Raw genomic sequence first — 13,158 nt, forward strand, 5'->3', positions numbered from 1 at the left:
CAGCAACCCCCCATCAGCAAAGTACAAGAGGGGTCAGATGAAATGCGAGGGCCGTATTTCTCTTTATTTTAGAAATAAGAGTTGACGTCACATATGAAAAAATACACTTAGCGTTCAAGGTGGAAAAACAAATTATTCCCTAACCCTCCACCCCTTGGTACTCAATGTTCCATCTCCCACTGAGGTAAAGCTGTGCCATTGTCCGTGGCTTAAAATAAAAAACAACCAAAAACCACCAGAAAGGCGGAAGAAAACCAATCCTATGAAAACCCTCCGCCTCTTCCCAGGAGTGCAGGGCGCCAGCCCCTCAGTCGGACTTCTCCTTCTCCTTCATGTGCAGGAAGACGAGGCTGAAGATGAAGAGCCCGAGCATCATGGAGAAGGCGCTGGCGTAGTAGGGGTAGGCCGAGGGGATGAAGCGCTCGTATTGCGTGTGCTGCAGCGGGCGCACCGACACCTGCCAACGGACGGCAGCAGTGCCGGGCCCTGGCCGCGCGGGGCGGGGCGCAGGGCGCAGGGGAGGGCAGGGAAGGGGGCTCACCTGAGTGGAGGAGTATAGGTGCGTGTAGCCTAGCCGGTTGTAATCCACTTTGAACTGGAACACACCATACACGTCAGGCAACTTGAACTGGACGCTGTATTTGCCACCTGGGGAAGAGCCAAGACATACAGCCAGGAGGGGCTTCCCGGGCCATCGGTGAGCTGCCCGAGCGCCAGACCGAGGCAAGGATGGGCTTCCAGAGCTGTCTCTTGCAAGAGCTGCGCTTACCTTTCCTCTTCAAGAAGGTCCTCACAAAAGGATCAATGCGGACAAACTCTAGTTGAATGTCATCGCCATCAAAGGGAACCCACTTGCCATCTGAGAGCTGTTCAATGACGATGCTATACTCCTGAGACAAGCAGCTGGGGTAAGCCCGGTGGCCAGTGACCGGCAGGACAGCCTCGCCTTCAGCTGCACTGAATCCTCCCCTGACTCAGGCAAGCCCCCCCGCCCCCACAGTGGAGATGCACCCAGGCGGCCTGGCCCTCTGACCTGCCCGCGGGAGCCTGCAATGAACAGTGCTCTCCCTGAGCACACTGGCGTGCTTGAGCGGCCCTGCTTTCACAGTCACCACACAAGCCTCTCCTGACTGATTCTCCAGACCCCACTCAACGTGAATTCTACTCCCACTGGAGTAAGCCAGCAAACCCCCGCCCCGCTCTGCATTCCCACAGCAAAAGCACACCTCCTCCACAGAAGGCCGCCTGTTAGGGTGAGTTTATATGCCAGGCTCTCTGCACCTGAGCTGACTTCTTAGGGTGCAGATGAACTTATTCAGCCTCGTTTAGGCGTTTCAGACCCAGCACGGAAGTGTTGAGTGCTTTTGAGCAGAACCAACTTGGCCCAAACCCAGGGCCCCTCCAGCGCCAGGCTCTTACCACTAGGTCAGTGACGGTGTAGGCGTTGGGTGGCGAAGTCTCGCCCACCCGATGATGGGACACGGGCCCCACCCGGAGGACCCCCTCCTCCTTGAACACCCAGCGGGAAAGGGCCACAGCCAGCTCATAGTTGCCAGTCTGGGAATACCTGCAGAAGGAGAAACAGAGAGGCTGCAGCCGGGGACCAACTCCCCTCCAGCGGTGCCTAGTAAACCAGTCACCAGGCACCAGACAGACCACACCCAGCCAGGCCCTGCCTGAAGGCCACACGCGTCTGGGATCCTGCTTGAGGGGAACACAGTAAAGGATGACAGGCGTGACACGCTGCTCTGGGTGTCAGCTACGCCATAAGTGCACAACTGCCAAAACATCAGTGACAGGAGCTTGAACAAACTCCTGGAGATAGTGAAGGACAGGGAAGGCTGGTGTGCTGCAGTCCACAGAGTTGCAGAGTCAGATACGACTTAGCGACTATACCACCACCACCACCAAAGCGTCTCCAGATGAGTCATTACTACCATGAAAAGTCTAGATTGCCAACAGCAGCAATGAAGTGACAAAGTCTTCCGAAACGCACCTGAAGATACTCAGCCTCCAACACTTTCAGCTAAAAGGCTCCCTCCTCCCTGTCCGCACAGACCCACCCCTCGGCGCCCCCTGGCCCCCACGTCTACCTCTGGGAGCCGGGTGCGGCCTTCTGCACCGCCGAGTTGAAGAAGGCGTCGCTGAAGAAGTCAAGGGAGCCGCTGAAGATGACCCGGGCATTGTTCCGGGCCTGCAGCCCCGCAACGAGAAGGGTGTTCTTCCCCACGGCATGTGGGTACTGGTGGCAACACGTGGCGTCAGCCAGGAGGGCTGAGACACCCCTGCCACCCTCGCCCCTGCCCACCCATTCCTCATCCCACTGCCTCCGCCAAGGGGCTCTCCCGCTTGCTGCGCACTTTCGGATAAAAAGCGCTGCCCAGGCCCAGGAGCTGGAGGCCTCGAGGCTGCAAAGGCCCTCACCTGGGTGATGGGTTTATCTGGGAAGAAGGAGTAAGAGGTGGAAGAGCCCGTCAGGATGTCCAGCACCAAAGGATTGTCAGGGTCAGCCACCATCCTGGAGAAGGAAAGGAGAATCGCCCAATTCTGACCCCCAAGAACTGAGCCCAAAGGACCGGGGTCCCCCAGGAGTCACTTCTTTACAGGAATTCATCATACTTCCTAAAAGCCAAACCCTGAGCCCTCCTCTTGCTGTGACAATGGAATCTGACTCAGTGTGACATTTAATCTCACCCACATGCTCCGGGGGAAAGAAAGCCTCCCGACAAAAGTGACCCCTTCTTCCCCCAGGCTTCTGCTGGCCTCTCCTGCTCACTCACCCCACACCCCGAAAGAGGATGGGGTTCAGAGATGATTTCCCAACGATGGTGGGGGCCTTCAGCAGGTTCTCTGTGTCAGCCACGATGAGCGTGTGCTGCCCGAGCAGAGGGAAATCGGATCAGAACGTTCCCCAGCCGAGGGGGCCCTCCCAAGCCTCTCCTGGTTTTGAGGCTGAGCTGGTTACCTGGCCAAGGTCTGAGATGTCGTAGTTGTGATGGTCGATGACAGCTGTTTTCTCCTCGTCGAACTCAATCCCACACTCACTGCCCAGCTCTCGGAGAGGGTCGCCTACACAGACCCGAGAGACTCCTGACTGAGCCCGGAAGCTGGGGCCCTGGGCCGAGCAGTGTCCCTGCTGCCAGCATCCCCATGACTCAGTCTACCAGTCACCCCCGGGCCCTGCGGCCTCACCAAGCCGGGCGCAGCCCCCACGACCCTTGGGCAACAGCATTGTATTCTGCCTGCAGGAGTCAGGATCTAAACTTAAACCACCACCACCTGACCCCCTCTCTCCGCAAGTACACAGTGAGCTTGGTTCTGCACAAAAACTTGCTTTGAAGCAAAGTAATTACCTCGGGCAAACTTCATCTGGATGAGTCTGGACTTACAAGGTTTCTCTGATCTTCATCAACATCCAACCAAGACCCCACCCAACATGGCTTTAAAAACCTACCCACCCTGCAGAAAAGGAAACGAGAGTAGCCAGGGGGTGCTCACTGGAGCAGTGAGAGGAACCCTCTCACTGGTGGTTAACTACATGGGGTTCGGAATCCTATTCCTCTCTCCCTGCTTCTAAGTATCTTTGAAAATGTCCAAAATAGGAAACAAAAATCTGTTAATCTTCCCTCTTGCCTTCTTTTTGTAAGAGCCGCCAAAAAAAAGCGAAAGAAACAAAAGGAAAAAGCAAAACGAAGGAAAAGAAACACAGGGGTCCCAGCTCTTAGACAGGACCTGCTCCTCACCTCCCTGGCTCTGGTCATGGGAGGCATAGGAGGGACTGAGGGCGCTGCAGTGCCCGCCTACCCGCCCTGGCGGGGCTCCCCCACCTCCCTGCCGCGAATGCCCACTTGGCAGCTTCCAGGTGTAAAGCTCTCAGCTCCCTGGAGAAACGGTGGGAGACGCCACAAGCTCCCGGGCCAGACTCACCGATGTCTGAGCTGGCCGCCACCAGGACACTGCCTCCACCGTCGATAAAGGCACTGATGGTCTCCACGTTGATGTTTCCTCCAAAATCTGAAAGAAGTGCCAGACTCAGGACCCAGAGGGTTCCTCTCACTGCTCCTCTGACATCTGGGTGGGGAGGGTGACCCACAGACCATGCCAAGTCGCTTCAGTCGTGTCCGACTCTTTGTGACCCCATGGACTGTAGCCCGCCAGGCTCCCCTGTCCATGGGATTCTCCAGGCAGGAATACTGGAGTGGGTTGCCATGCCTTCCTCCAGGGGATCTTCCCGACCTAGGGACTGAACACTGGCACATGGGTTCGTAAGCAGCTGAGTCCCACCAGAGACCAGGCACAACCAATTACAGAATAGCACCCTCTGGGCGCCCAAAGCAAGAGGGACCTCTACCATACATGTCCTGACAGGGCAATGTTCCCAGTTCCTCAGTGTGAAGATCCAAGAATAATGGCTCAAATTCATAAACCTTTAGAAGTACAAATGAAACACTCAAACACCTACCAATCACAGCTGTCAAGTCAGTCATACACATTTCAAGTCGCACACGAACTATTCATCTAGCGATGCCACGTTTTTTCACTCCCATTCCATGAAACAAGTTGCAGCGGATCACCTGCACCTTTCCATCCGCACCTCTGTCTTCCCTTGAGCCACTCCCGGGGCCCCTGGCCGTTCTCCAGAGCCCATCCACCTCACCTCAGTGAGCCCTCCTGAGAAGAGGCACTCCTGAACCTCAGGATGCTGCTGTCACGTGACCCGGGTATCCTCTGCCCGACACGAGAAGTTTCCCCCTGCTAACCCTACAGGTTTAGGTCCAGCACAGTCACAGCAGGACCACTTCATATACTGTTTTAAAGTGAGCACCAAAAAGGCACATGAACTTTCAGCATCTGTGACTGTAAGACCACACCCTTTTCTGGTCAGAGGGTCAGGGGACGGCCACAAGCACCCGGAACTGGCACTGAGGGGCTGCAGCAGGCTCAACTGCTGAGTCGCTCAAGTCATGTCACACTCTCTGTGCCCCGTGGTCGGCAGCCCGCTAGGCTCCTGTCCTGGGGATTCTCCATGCAAGGATACTGGAGTGGGCTGCCAGGCCCTCCTCCAGGGGATCTTCCCCACCCAGGGACAGAACCCAGGTCTCCCGCATTGCAGGCGGATTCTTTACCATCTAAACCTCCAGGGAAGCCCTCAAGGGCCCTCCCCAAAGGCGCCCCTGACGTTCAGCACGAAGCAGTGGCTAGAGTGCTCAGTGACTCACCTTTTCATTACACGAGAATTGCTTCCTGTGTGCTGGGAAGAAAAGGCAGGACAAGGGGCTGGCGTACATGTATGCTGGCCAGGGAGACACCGAGGACGTGTGTGTGAGAAGCTGAGAGTGAGCAAGGCATCTGGGGGCGCGAGCACCTGGGCACTGAGAACAGCAGGTGCAAGGCCCCTGAGGCAGGCAACTCGTCACCAGGGAGCAGCCCAGTGTGGAAAAGGGGGCGAGGCGCGGCGGAGGAAGCCGGGCACTGCCGCTTCTGTGGGCTCTATGCCAGTGGCCACGGGGAAGCCACCGAGGCCTTTAAGCAGGAGACCAAGATGATCTCCTTGTGCCTTTAAAGGGTGGTTCTGGTGGCTATGAGGGGAGTCGGGAGCAGGGTGAGGACGGACGCAGTGACGGGACATTGCAGTCACCCAGGCAGTGAAGAGTGGCGTCTGTACCCCCGCAGTGGAGGGGGTGGTCGGCAGGAGGCGGGAAGGAGGGCGAGGAAGCAGGGCAGCCCTGCGCCCCCACAGCAAGGGCCAAGCCTGATGAGGGAGGGAGGCACGAAGGACGGCGCCACGATCTCTGCCCGAGCAACGGGAAGGCTGGAGGTGCCATTCACCCCGACTGGACACACAAGTCTGTCCACTACATCCACTGGGCAGTTAGAAGTGAGCTCACAACGTAAGTCTCTAACGACGTGAACATGAGGACAGCCCTCCTTTCTGAGCGGTGACTTTCAGGAGAAGGGAAAGCACAGGACTTTACCGATCGATGGAACATCTTAGTCAGGGGTGGGGGGGCGCTCAAGCCCTTACCCCACACCGAGCCACCCATCCAGCCTCCTCCAAAGAGGCCAGGCAAATCCTTAGGCAACGTAAACAGCTGCTTGATTCAGCACAGGGCTTCCCAGCAAGGCGATTCTGCCACTCAAGGCAATTCTGCCACTCAAGGCAATACCTGCAGACATTTCTCGTCACCAGGGGAAGCAGGCTGCTGGTACCTGGTGGGTAGGGGCTCAGGACGCTGCACGGACCAAGACGATGCCCAGAACACAAAATCATCCAGCCCAAAGTGTCAGGAAGCTTGCTGCTGAAACTCCAGCACAGTGACAGACTAGGAAATTGATGATTTATTGTTGTTTAGTCACTAGTGAAGTGAGCGAGTGAAGCTGCTCAGTCATGTCCAACTCTTTACGACCCCATGGACTGTAGCCTACCGGGCTCCTCCATCCATGGGATTCTCCAAGCAAGAATACTGGAGTGGGTTGCCATTTCCTTCTCCAGGGGAACTTCCCGACTCAGGGATCGAACCCAGGTCTCCCTCATTGCAGGCAGACGCTTTAACCTCTGAGCCACCAGGGAAGTTTAGTTACTAAGTTGTGTCCAACTCTTTGCAACCCCATGGACTGCAGCACGCCAGGCTCCTCTGTCCTCCACTATCTCCTGGAGCTTGCTCAAATCCACGTCCCTTGAGCTAGTGATGCTGTCTAACCATCTCATCCTCTGTCGTCCCCTTCTTCAATATTTCCCAGCATCAGGGTCTTTCCAACGAATCAGCTCTTCGCATCAAGTAGCCAAAGTATTGGAGTTTCAGCTTCAACATCAGTCCTTCCAATGAAAATTCAGGACTGATCTCCTTTAGGATGGGCTGGTTGGATCTCCTTGCAGTCCAAGGGACTCTCAAGAGTCTTCTCCAACACCACAGTTCAAAAGCATCAATTCTTCAGACCTCAACTTTTTTTATAGTCCAACTCTCACTTCCGTATGAATGAAACTGAGATACCTGGGCTTAACTTCAGGCATCATACCTTGAAAACCCAGTGAACAGTATGAAAAGGCAAAAAGGACCATTATATCTACTACTTTGGGCAAGAATCCCTTAGAAGTGGAGTAGCCATCACAGTCAACAAGAGTCTGAAATGCAGTACTAGGGTGCAAACTCAAAAACGACAGAATGATCTCTCTTCGTTTCGAAGGCAAACCATTCAATATGGTAATTCGAGTCTATACCCCAACCACTAATGTCAAAGAAGCTGAACAGTCCTATAAAGACCTACAAGACCTTCTAAAACTAAAACCAAAAAATGATATCCTTTTCATCATAGGGGACTTGAAATGCAAAGGTAGGAAAGAGATACTTGGAGTAACAGGCAAGTTTGGTGTTGGAGTACAAAATGAAGCAGGGAAAAGGCTGACAGAGTTTTCCCAAAAGAACTCAGTAGTCATAGCAAATACCCTCTTCCAACAACATAAGAGACAACTCTACACATGGACATCACCAGTTGGTCAATACTGAAATGAGACTAATTTATATTTTTTGCAGCCAAAGTTGGAGAAGCTCTACATGGTGAGCAAAAATGAGACCGGGAGCTGAGGTCATGAACTACTTATTGCATTCAGACCTAAATTGAAGAAAGTAGGGAAAATCACTACACCATTCAGATATGACCTAAATCAAATCCCTTACACTTATACAGTGGAAGTGACAAATAGATTCAAGGGATGAGATATAATAGACAGAGTACCTGAAGAACTACAGATGGAGGTCCATAACACTGTACAGGAGGCAGTGATCAAAACCATCCCCAAGAAAAAGAAATTCAAAAAGGCAAAATGGTTGTCTGAGGAGGCCTTACAAATGGCTGTGAAAGAAGAGAAGTAAAGGTGCAAGGAGAAAAGGAAAGATACACCCATCTGAATGCAGAGTTCCAAAGAATAGCAAGGAGAGATAGGAAAGCCTTCTTAAGTGAGGAAACAATAGAATGGAGACAGAGATCTCTTCAAGAAAATTAAGAGACACCAAGGGAACATTTCATGTAAAAATGGGCACAATAAAGGACAGAAACGGTATGGACCTAACAGAAGCAGAAGATATTAAAAAGAGGTCGCAAAAATACACAGAAAAACTGTACAAAAAAGATCTTCATGACTCAGATAACCACGATGGTGTGATCACTCACCTAGAGCCAGACATCCTGGACTCCAAAGTCAAGTGGGTCTTAAAAAGCATTACTACCAACAAAGCTAGTGGAGGTGATAGAATTCCAGCTGAGTTATTTCAAATCCTAAAAGATGATGCTGTGAAAAGTGCTGCACTCAATATGCCAGCAAATTTGGAAAACTCAGCAGTGGCCCCAGGACTGGAGAAGGTCAGTTTTCATTCCAATCTCAAAGAAAGGCAATGCCAAAAAATGCTCAAACTACTGCACAGTTGCACTCATTTCACACACTAGCAAAGTAATGCTCAAAATTCTCCAAGCCAGGCTTCAACAATACGTGAACTGAGACCTTCCAAATATGTTCAGGCTGGTTTTAGGAAAGGCAGACAAACCAGAAATCAAATGGCCAACATCTGCTGGATAACAGAAAAAGCAGATTCCAGAAAAACATCTACCTTTGTTTCATTGTCTACACTAAAGCCTAAGACTGTGTGGATCACCACAAACTGTGGAAAATTCTTAAAGAGATGGGAATACCAGACCACCTTACCTGCCTCCTGAGAAATCTGTATGCAAGTCAAGAAGCAAAAGTGAGATCCGGACATGGAACAACAGCCTGGTTCCAAATCAGGAAAGGACTACGTCAAGGCTGTATACTGTCACCCTGCTTATTTAACTTCTATGCAGAGTACTTCATGAGAAATGTCAGGATTGGGAGAAGTATCAATAACCTCAGATATGCAGATGGCACCACCCTTATGGCAGAAAGTGAAGAAGAACTAAAGAGCCTCTTGATGAAAGTGAAAGAGGAGAGTGAAAAAGTTAGCTTAAAACTCAACATTCACAAAACTCCTAAACATGGCATCTGGTCCCATCACTTCATGGCAAATAGATGGGGAAACAATGGAAACAGTGACAGACTTTATTTTTTTAGGCTCCGAAATCACTGCAGATGTTGACTGCAGCCCTGCAATTAAAAGATGCTTTCTCCTTAGAAGAAAAAGTATGACAAACCTAGACAGCATGTTAAAAAGTAGAGACATCACTTCATCAACAAAGGTCCATCTAGTCAAGGCTATGGTTTTTCTATTAGTCATGTACAGATGTGAGAGCTGGACCATAAAGAAGGCTGGGCGCTGAAGATTTGATGCTTTTGAACTGTGATGTTGGAGAAAACTCTTGAGAGTCCCTTGGACTGCAAAGAGATCAAACCAGTTGATCTTAAATCAATCTTGAATATTCATTGGAAGGACTGATGCTGAAGCTGAAGCTCCAATACTTTGGTCACCTGATGTGAAGTGCCGACTCGCTGGAAAAGGCCCTGATGCTGGGAAAGACTGAAGGCAGAGGAGAAGGGGTCAACAGAGGATGATGGCTGGATGGCATCACTGACTCGATGGACTTGAGTTTGAGTAAACTCCGGGAGTTGGTGATGGACCGGGAGGCCTGGCGTGCTGCAGTCCATGGGGTCACAGAGAGTCAGACACGACTGAGTGACTGAACAACAACAAATCCAGGCAACCCCTTCACCTTTCTGAGCCCGTTTCCCCATCTTTAAAACAAGGACCCAGTGTTTCCCGGGTACAGAGGACACGCTGAGGATCCTTCTCCTGTAGCCACTACTGCATGTGCCTTCAGAGCTTCCAGATCCCAGAAGAGCAAGGAACCCACTGACATGTGGAGGAGGCAGCCAGGCCGGGGTCCTCACACTTAAGAGGGCCTAGTGGTCACAATACCACAGAAGGGCACTCAGAGCCCTTATCCTGGACACGACTTATCCTGAACACCCCCGACCTCCAGAACATGCTAGCCTTCTCCCTAGGGGTGTCTGAGACGGCTTCCCTCAAGATCGGTCCCCACCCTGCAAGAGACAGAAAAGCTGACCACAGAGATGCCGGGCAGGGCTTCAAATAACACTGAATCTCAGAGACATTATTCCATTTCTTTTCCGTGCTTTCTCCATCGAGAACGGTCACAGTTCAATACTGGCCTTGACACTTCTCTCAACCAGCTCATCTTCTCTTTTAAAAGGACACCTCAGGTCCAAAGCCTGCAGCAGGTCAAGAACCAGCCAGAACTTGACGGCACTGCATTCATCCTGTTTATACTTTCCTCCACCGAAAGCAAACGGTGGTGCCGTACTGGCTTTCCATTTTCAGTAGTGACAACAGGTTCATTACTAGTTTTCTTTCAAACTGGGCTTGCCTTTTTTTTAAAAAGCAGGTCAATTTGAAGAAAAACATTACTATCACAAATATGGAAAGTGGTAAAGATCATGGAAGTGGGCACGAAAATGACTCTGATTTCTGAAGCAGTATGTTAGTCTCTGCCATTTCTCCCACTAACAACAGCCTACGTCAGCCTCCTCAGCCCCCCTCTGCCACTTCCCTCCCTCTCAGTGACCCTTCTGGGCACAACTCAGTCCCTCCACTCCATGTTGGGCATTCTGACACGTGGTTTGGTAACTCATTTCAAGTCCTTATTTATATTTCCTCACAGACAGGTTGAAAGACTCCTCAAGGGCAGGCTCTGTCACTATTCGGTACTGCTTTCAGAGTTCCAACATGGCAGCAATCCAGCAAACACCACTTAACTTGCTAAAGGCATCAGTCGCCTGCCTAGCCAACTTGAAGATTTTAATGCACAACTGAACTTGCCTCTGAAAAGCCAATTCCAAAGGCCCATGTTACAGGGGAGTTGGGAGCACCTCGCCAAGTAATGGGAACCTAGGGGAAAAAAATACATCAGGGGTTTGGCAGATCCCAATCTCACATGAACCACAGAGAAGAAAGTCGATGCCAGTGAAGTGACAGCCTTTCTAAGCTTCATGAGCTGAACAGAGAGATGGCAGTCCTGACTTCCCCCGAACAAGGACAACTTGTGTCCTCTGAGAAAAAGATAAACTGAAGCCACTAAAGAAGAGAAGGACTAGGATGCTCACTGAAAAAGCACATCAAAAAGGCAAACAGCCAAAGGAACTGGGGATATTTAGTCTGGAGAAGAAACAACTGAATAACTCAGGAGCTGATTATGCAAAGGCTACGCCTCTAAGCAAAATAAGCATTAGACCTATTTTCTTAGGCCCTGGGGAGTATCAGAAAGCCTTTTCCTCCTTGCCCCAAATAAACAAAGCAGGAAGTGGGAGACAAATTTCAGTTTAATACATGATCTTCTTAACAGAGTTGTACAGTGGCAGACTGAGTTGCCTCCTAAAACAGTGGCAGACTGAGTTGCCTCCTAAAACAGTAAGCTGTCACAGGAATGTCAACTGGAAAATCTAGTGAAGATGTTCAATTTGGTTCAACAACTAGTCTTCTGCTAAGCCCTGGATATATCCACCCAGCCTCAAACAGGGGTTTGGACTAGGTAATCACTAAAGGTTATTCTCAGCCTAACTATGACTCCATCTGAATTCTCAGGATCAACTACCACCAATGCTCCTTTACAGAAAATCATACTTATGGTACAGCCATTTTCTCTTTCCACACAGGCAAACCTAAGGGGAGCGGGGGTGGGGCGCCAGTGAAGGAACATTAATGGAGAACACCCACTTCTCAGAGCAGCAGAGCCAGGAGTTCTAAGGTCTGCAACAACACTTGACCCCACAGTCCTCAGCTGTGTCTTCTGGTAAGGACATATCCTCTCCTAAGCCCAGAGTAAAGTGAAGTGAAGTGAAAGTCACTCAATCGTGTCCAACTCTCCCACTCTATGGACTATGGAGTCCGTGGAATTCTCCAGGCCAGAACACTGGAGTGGGTAGCCTTTCCCTTTTCCAGGGGATCTTCCCAACCCAGGTCTCCCGCATTGCAGGTGGATTCTTTACCAGCTCAGCCACAAGGGAAGCCCAAGAATAACGTAGTGGGTAGCCTATCCCTTCTCCAACAGATCTTCCTGACCGAGGAATCGAACCGGGGTCCTCTGCATTTCAGGCAGATTCTTTACCAACTGAGCGTTAGCATTTTCCTCTTCTCTGGGAGCAGCAGCGCCCAGGGCTGGCGACCCATTCCATCCCAGGACATACCCAAGATTCTGAAGAAAGCTGCTAAGTCAGAGTTCTAGGGCGACCCGCAGTCCTTACCTTCTACCGAAGGAGAGAAGATGATGAGATTGTCATAGAGAAACTCCCCGTACTTAATGAGAGACAGGCTGGGGTCATCTGCGGTCTTGAATGTGAGTACAAAGCCGCGATCTGGAAAAAGAGGACGAGGGAGCTGAGGCAGATAGGAGGCAAAGAGAAACCACCACTGCAGAGACCATGACCGTCCTGCCCCTGTCCCCACGACCAGCCCCCTGGCGGCAGGTCGGACCGTGAAGGCGAGCTCGGGTGGGAGGGAGAGGGGTCGGTGTCTCGGGGCTCAGGGACCTTTCCACCGCATCGGGCCCCAGTCTCACCCTTCAGGCTCCGGAAGAAAAGCGAATGCGTCTCCCGGAGGTTGAGGTTGTCAAGCAGTACCAAGGTGCGGGGACCGCTGGCGCCGGCCAGGCCAAGCAAAGTCAGCAGCAGCAGCCACCAGCCGGACCACACACGGGCCGCGCGGGGCGCCATCTTCCTGCTTCAAAGAAACCAGGCTCCTGGGAACCGGAAGTGCCCTTTCCGCGGTCGCCCAATCACGGCTCGTTGTCTTGGAGTATCACCCGGAAGTGATTCGAGATAGCCGGAGCCGGGCATCCGTAGCCGCTGCTTGGACGGCGAAGCGCGAGGAACCCGGCCGGAAGTGTCCCTATGGGAGGCGGATTCTTGGCACACTATTGGTGAAAGCGGCGCGCGGTCCCGCCCCCCCGAGAGGAAAAGGCTCAATCCTAGAGAGACAGCTCTGCGGCCGTGGCCAATCAGTAGGGCCGAGAGCCCTTGGGTTCCTCCCGTTGCCGGCTCCCGCCGGAGTCCCCGCCGGCTCCTGCCTCCTCTTCCGATTGGCCCTGGTTTGGGGCGCGGCGTCCCGGTCAGGGTCCGGGCCGGAGGTTAGCTGGCCCGGGACAGGTTCGACTGGAGCCAGCCCCACCTCCACTGTC

At 52.2% G+C, this 13,158-nt stretch overlaps 1 protein-coding gene across 1 annotated transcript; it reads right to left on the reverse strand.

Moving 5' to 3' along the window:
• Positions 1-40: 40 nt before the first annotated feature.
• DDOST (dolichyl-diphosphooligosaccharide--protein glycosyltransferase non-catalytic subunit) lies at positions 41-12,773 on the reverse strand. The gene is made up of 11 exons (XM_040229472.1): positions 12,541-12,773; positions 12,227-12,337; positions 3,928-4,014; positions 2,966-3,069; positions 2,781-2,875; positions 2,425-2,518; positions 2,094-2,242; positions 1,420-1,567; positions 770-890; positions 542-648; positions 41-457 (listed from the first exon to the last, which is right to left on the reverse strand). Exons 1-11 carry the CDS (start codon positions 12,692-12,694, stop codon positions 308-310), a joined length of 1,320 nt encoding a protein of 439 aa, XP_040085406.1. The 5' UTR covers positions 12,695-12,773; the 3' UTR covers positions 41-307.
• Between the last annotated feature and the right edge of the window lie 385 nt (positions 12,774-13,158).

Source organism: Oryx dammah, unplaced genomic scaffold (assembly GCF_014754425.2).
Source record: "Oryx dammah isolate SB20612 unplaced genomic scaffold, SCBI_Odam_1.1 HiC_scaffold_27, whole genome shotgun sequence".
Lineage (NCBI taxonomy): Eukaryota > Metazoa > Chordata > Mammalia > Artiodactyla > Bovidae > Oryx > Oryx dammah.

Coding starts and splice junctions, on each gene's coding strand:
- DDOST (XM_040229472.1), bottom strand. CDS start 12,694: ATGGCGCCCCGCGCGGCCCGTGTGTGGTCCGGCTGGTGGCTGCTGCTG. Junction 3,070..3,927: donor GGCGGCCAGCTCAGACATCG/GTGAGTCTGGCC, acceptor GGGTCTGTGTAG/GCGACCCTCTCCGAGAGCTG. Junction 649..769: donor GACCTTCTTGAAGAGGAAAG/GTAAGCGCAGCT, acceptor GCTCTTCCCCAG/GTGGCAAATACAGCGTCCAG.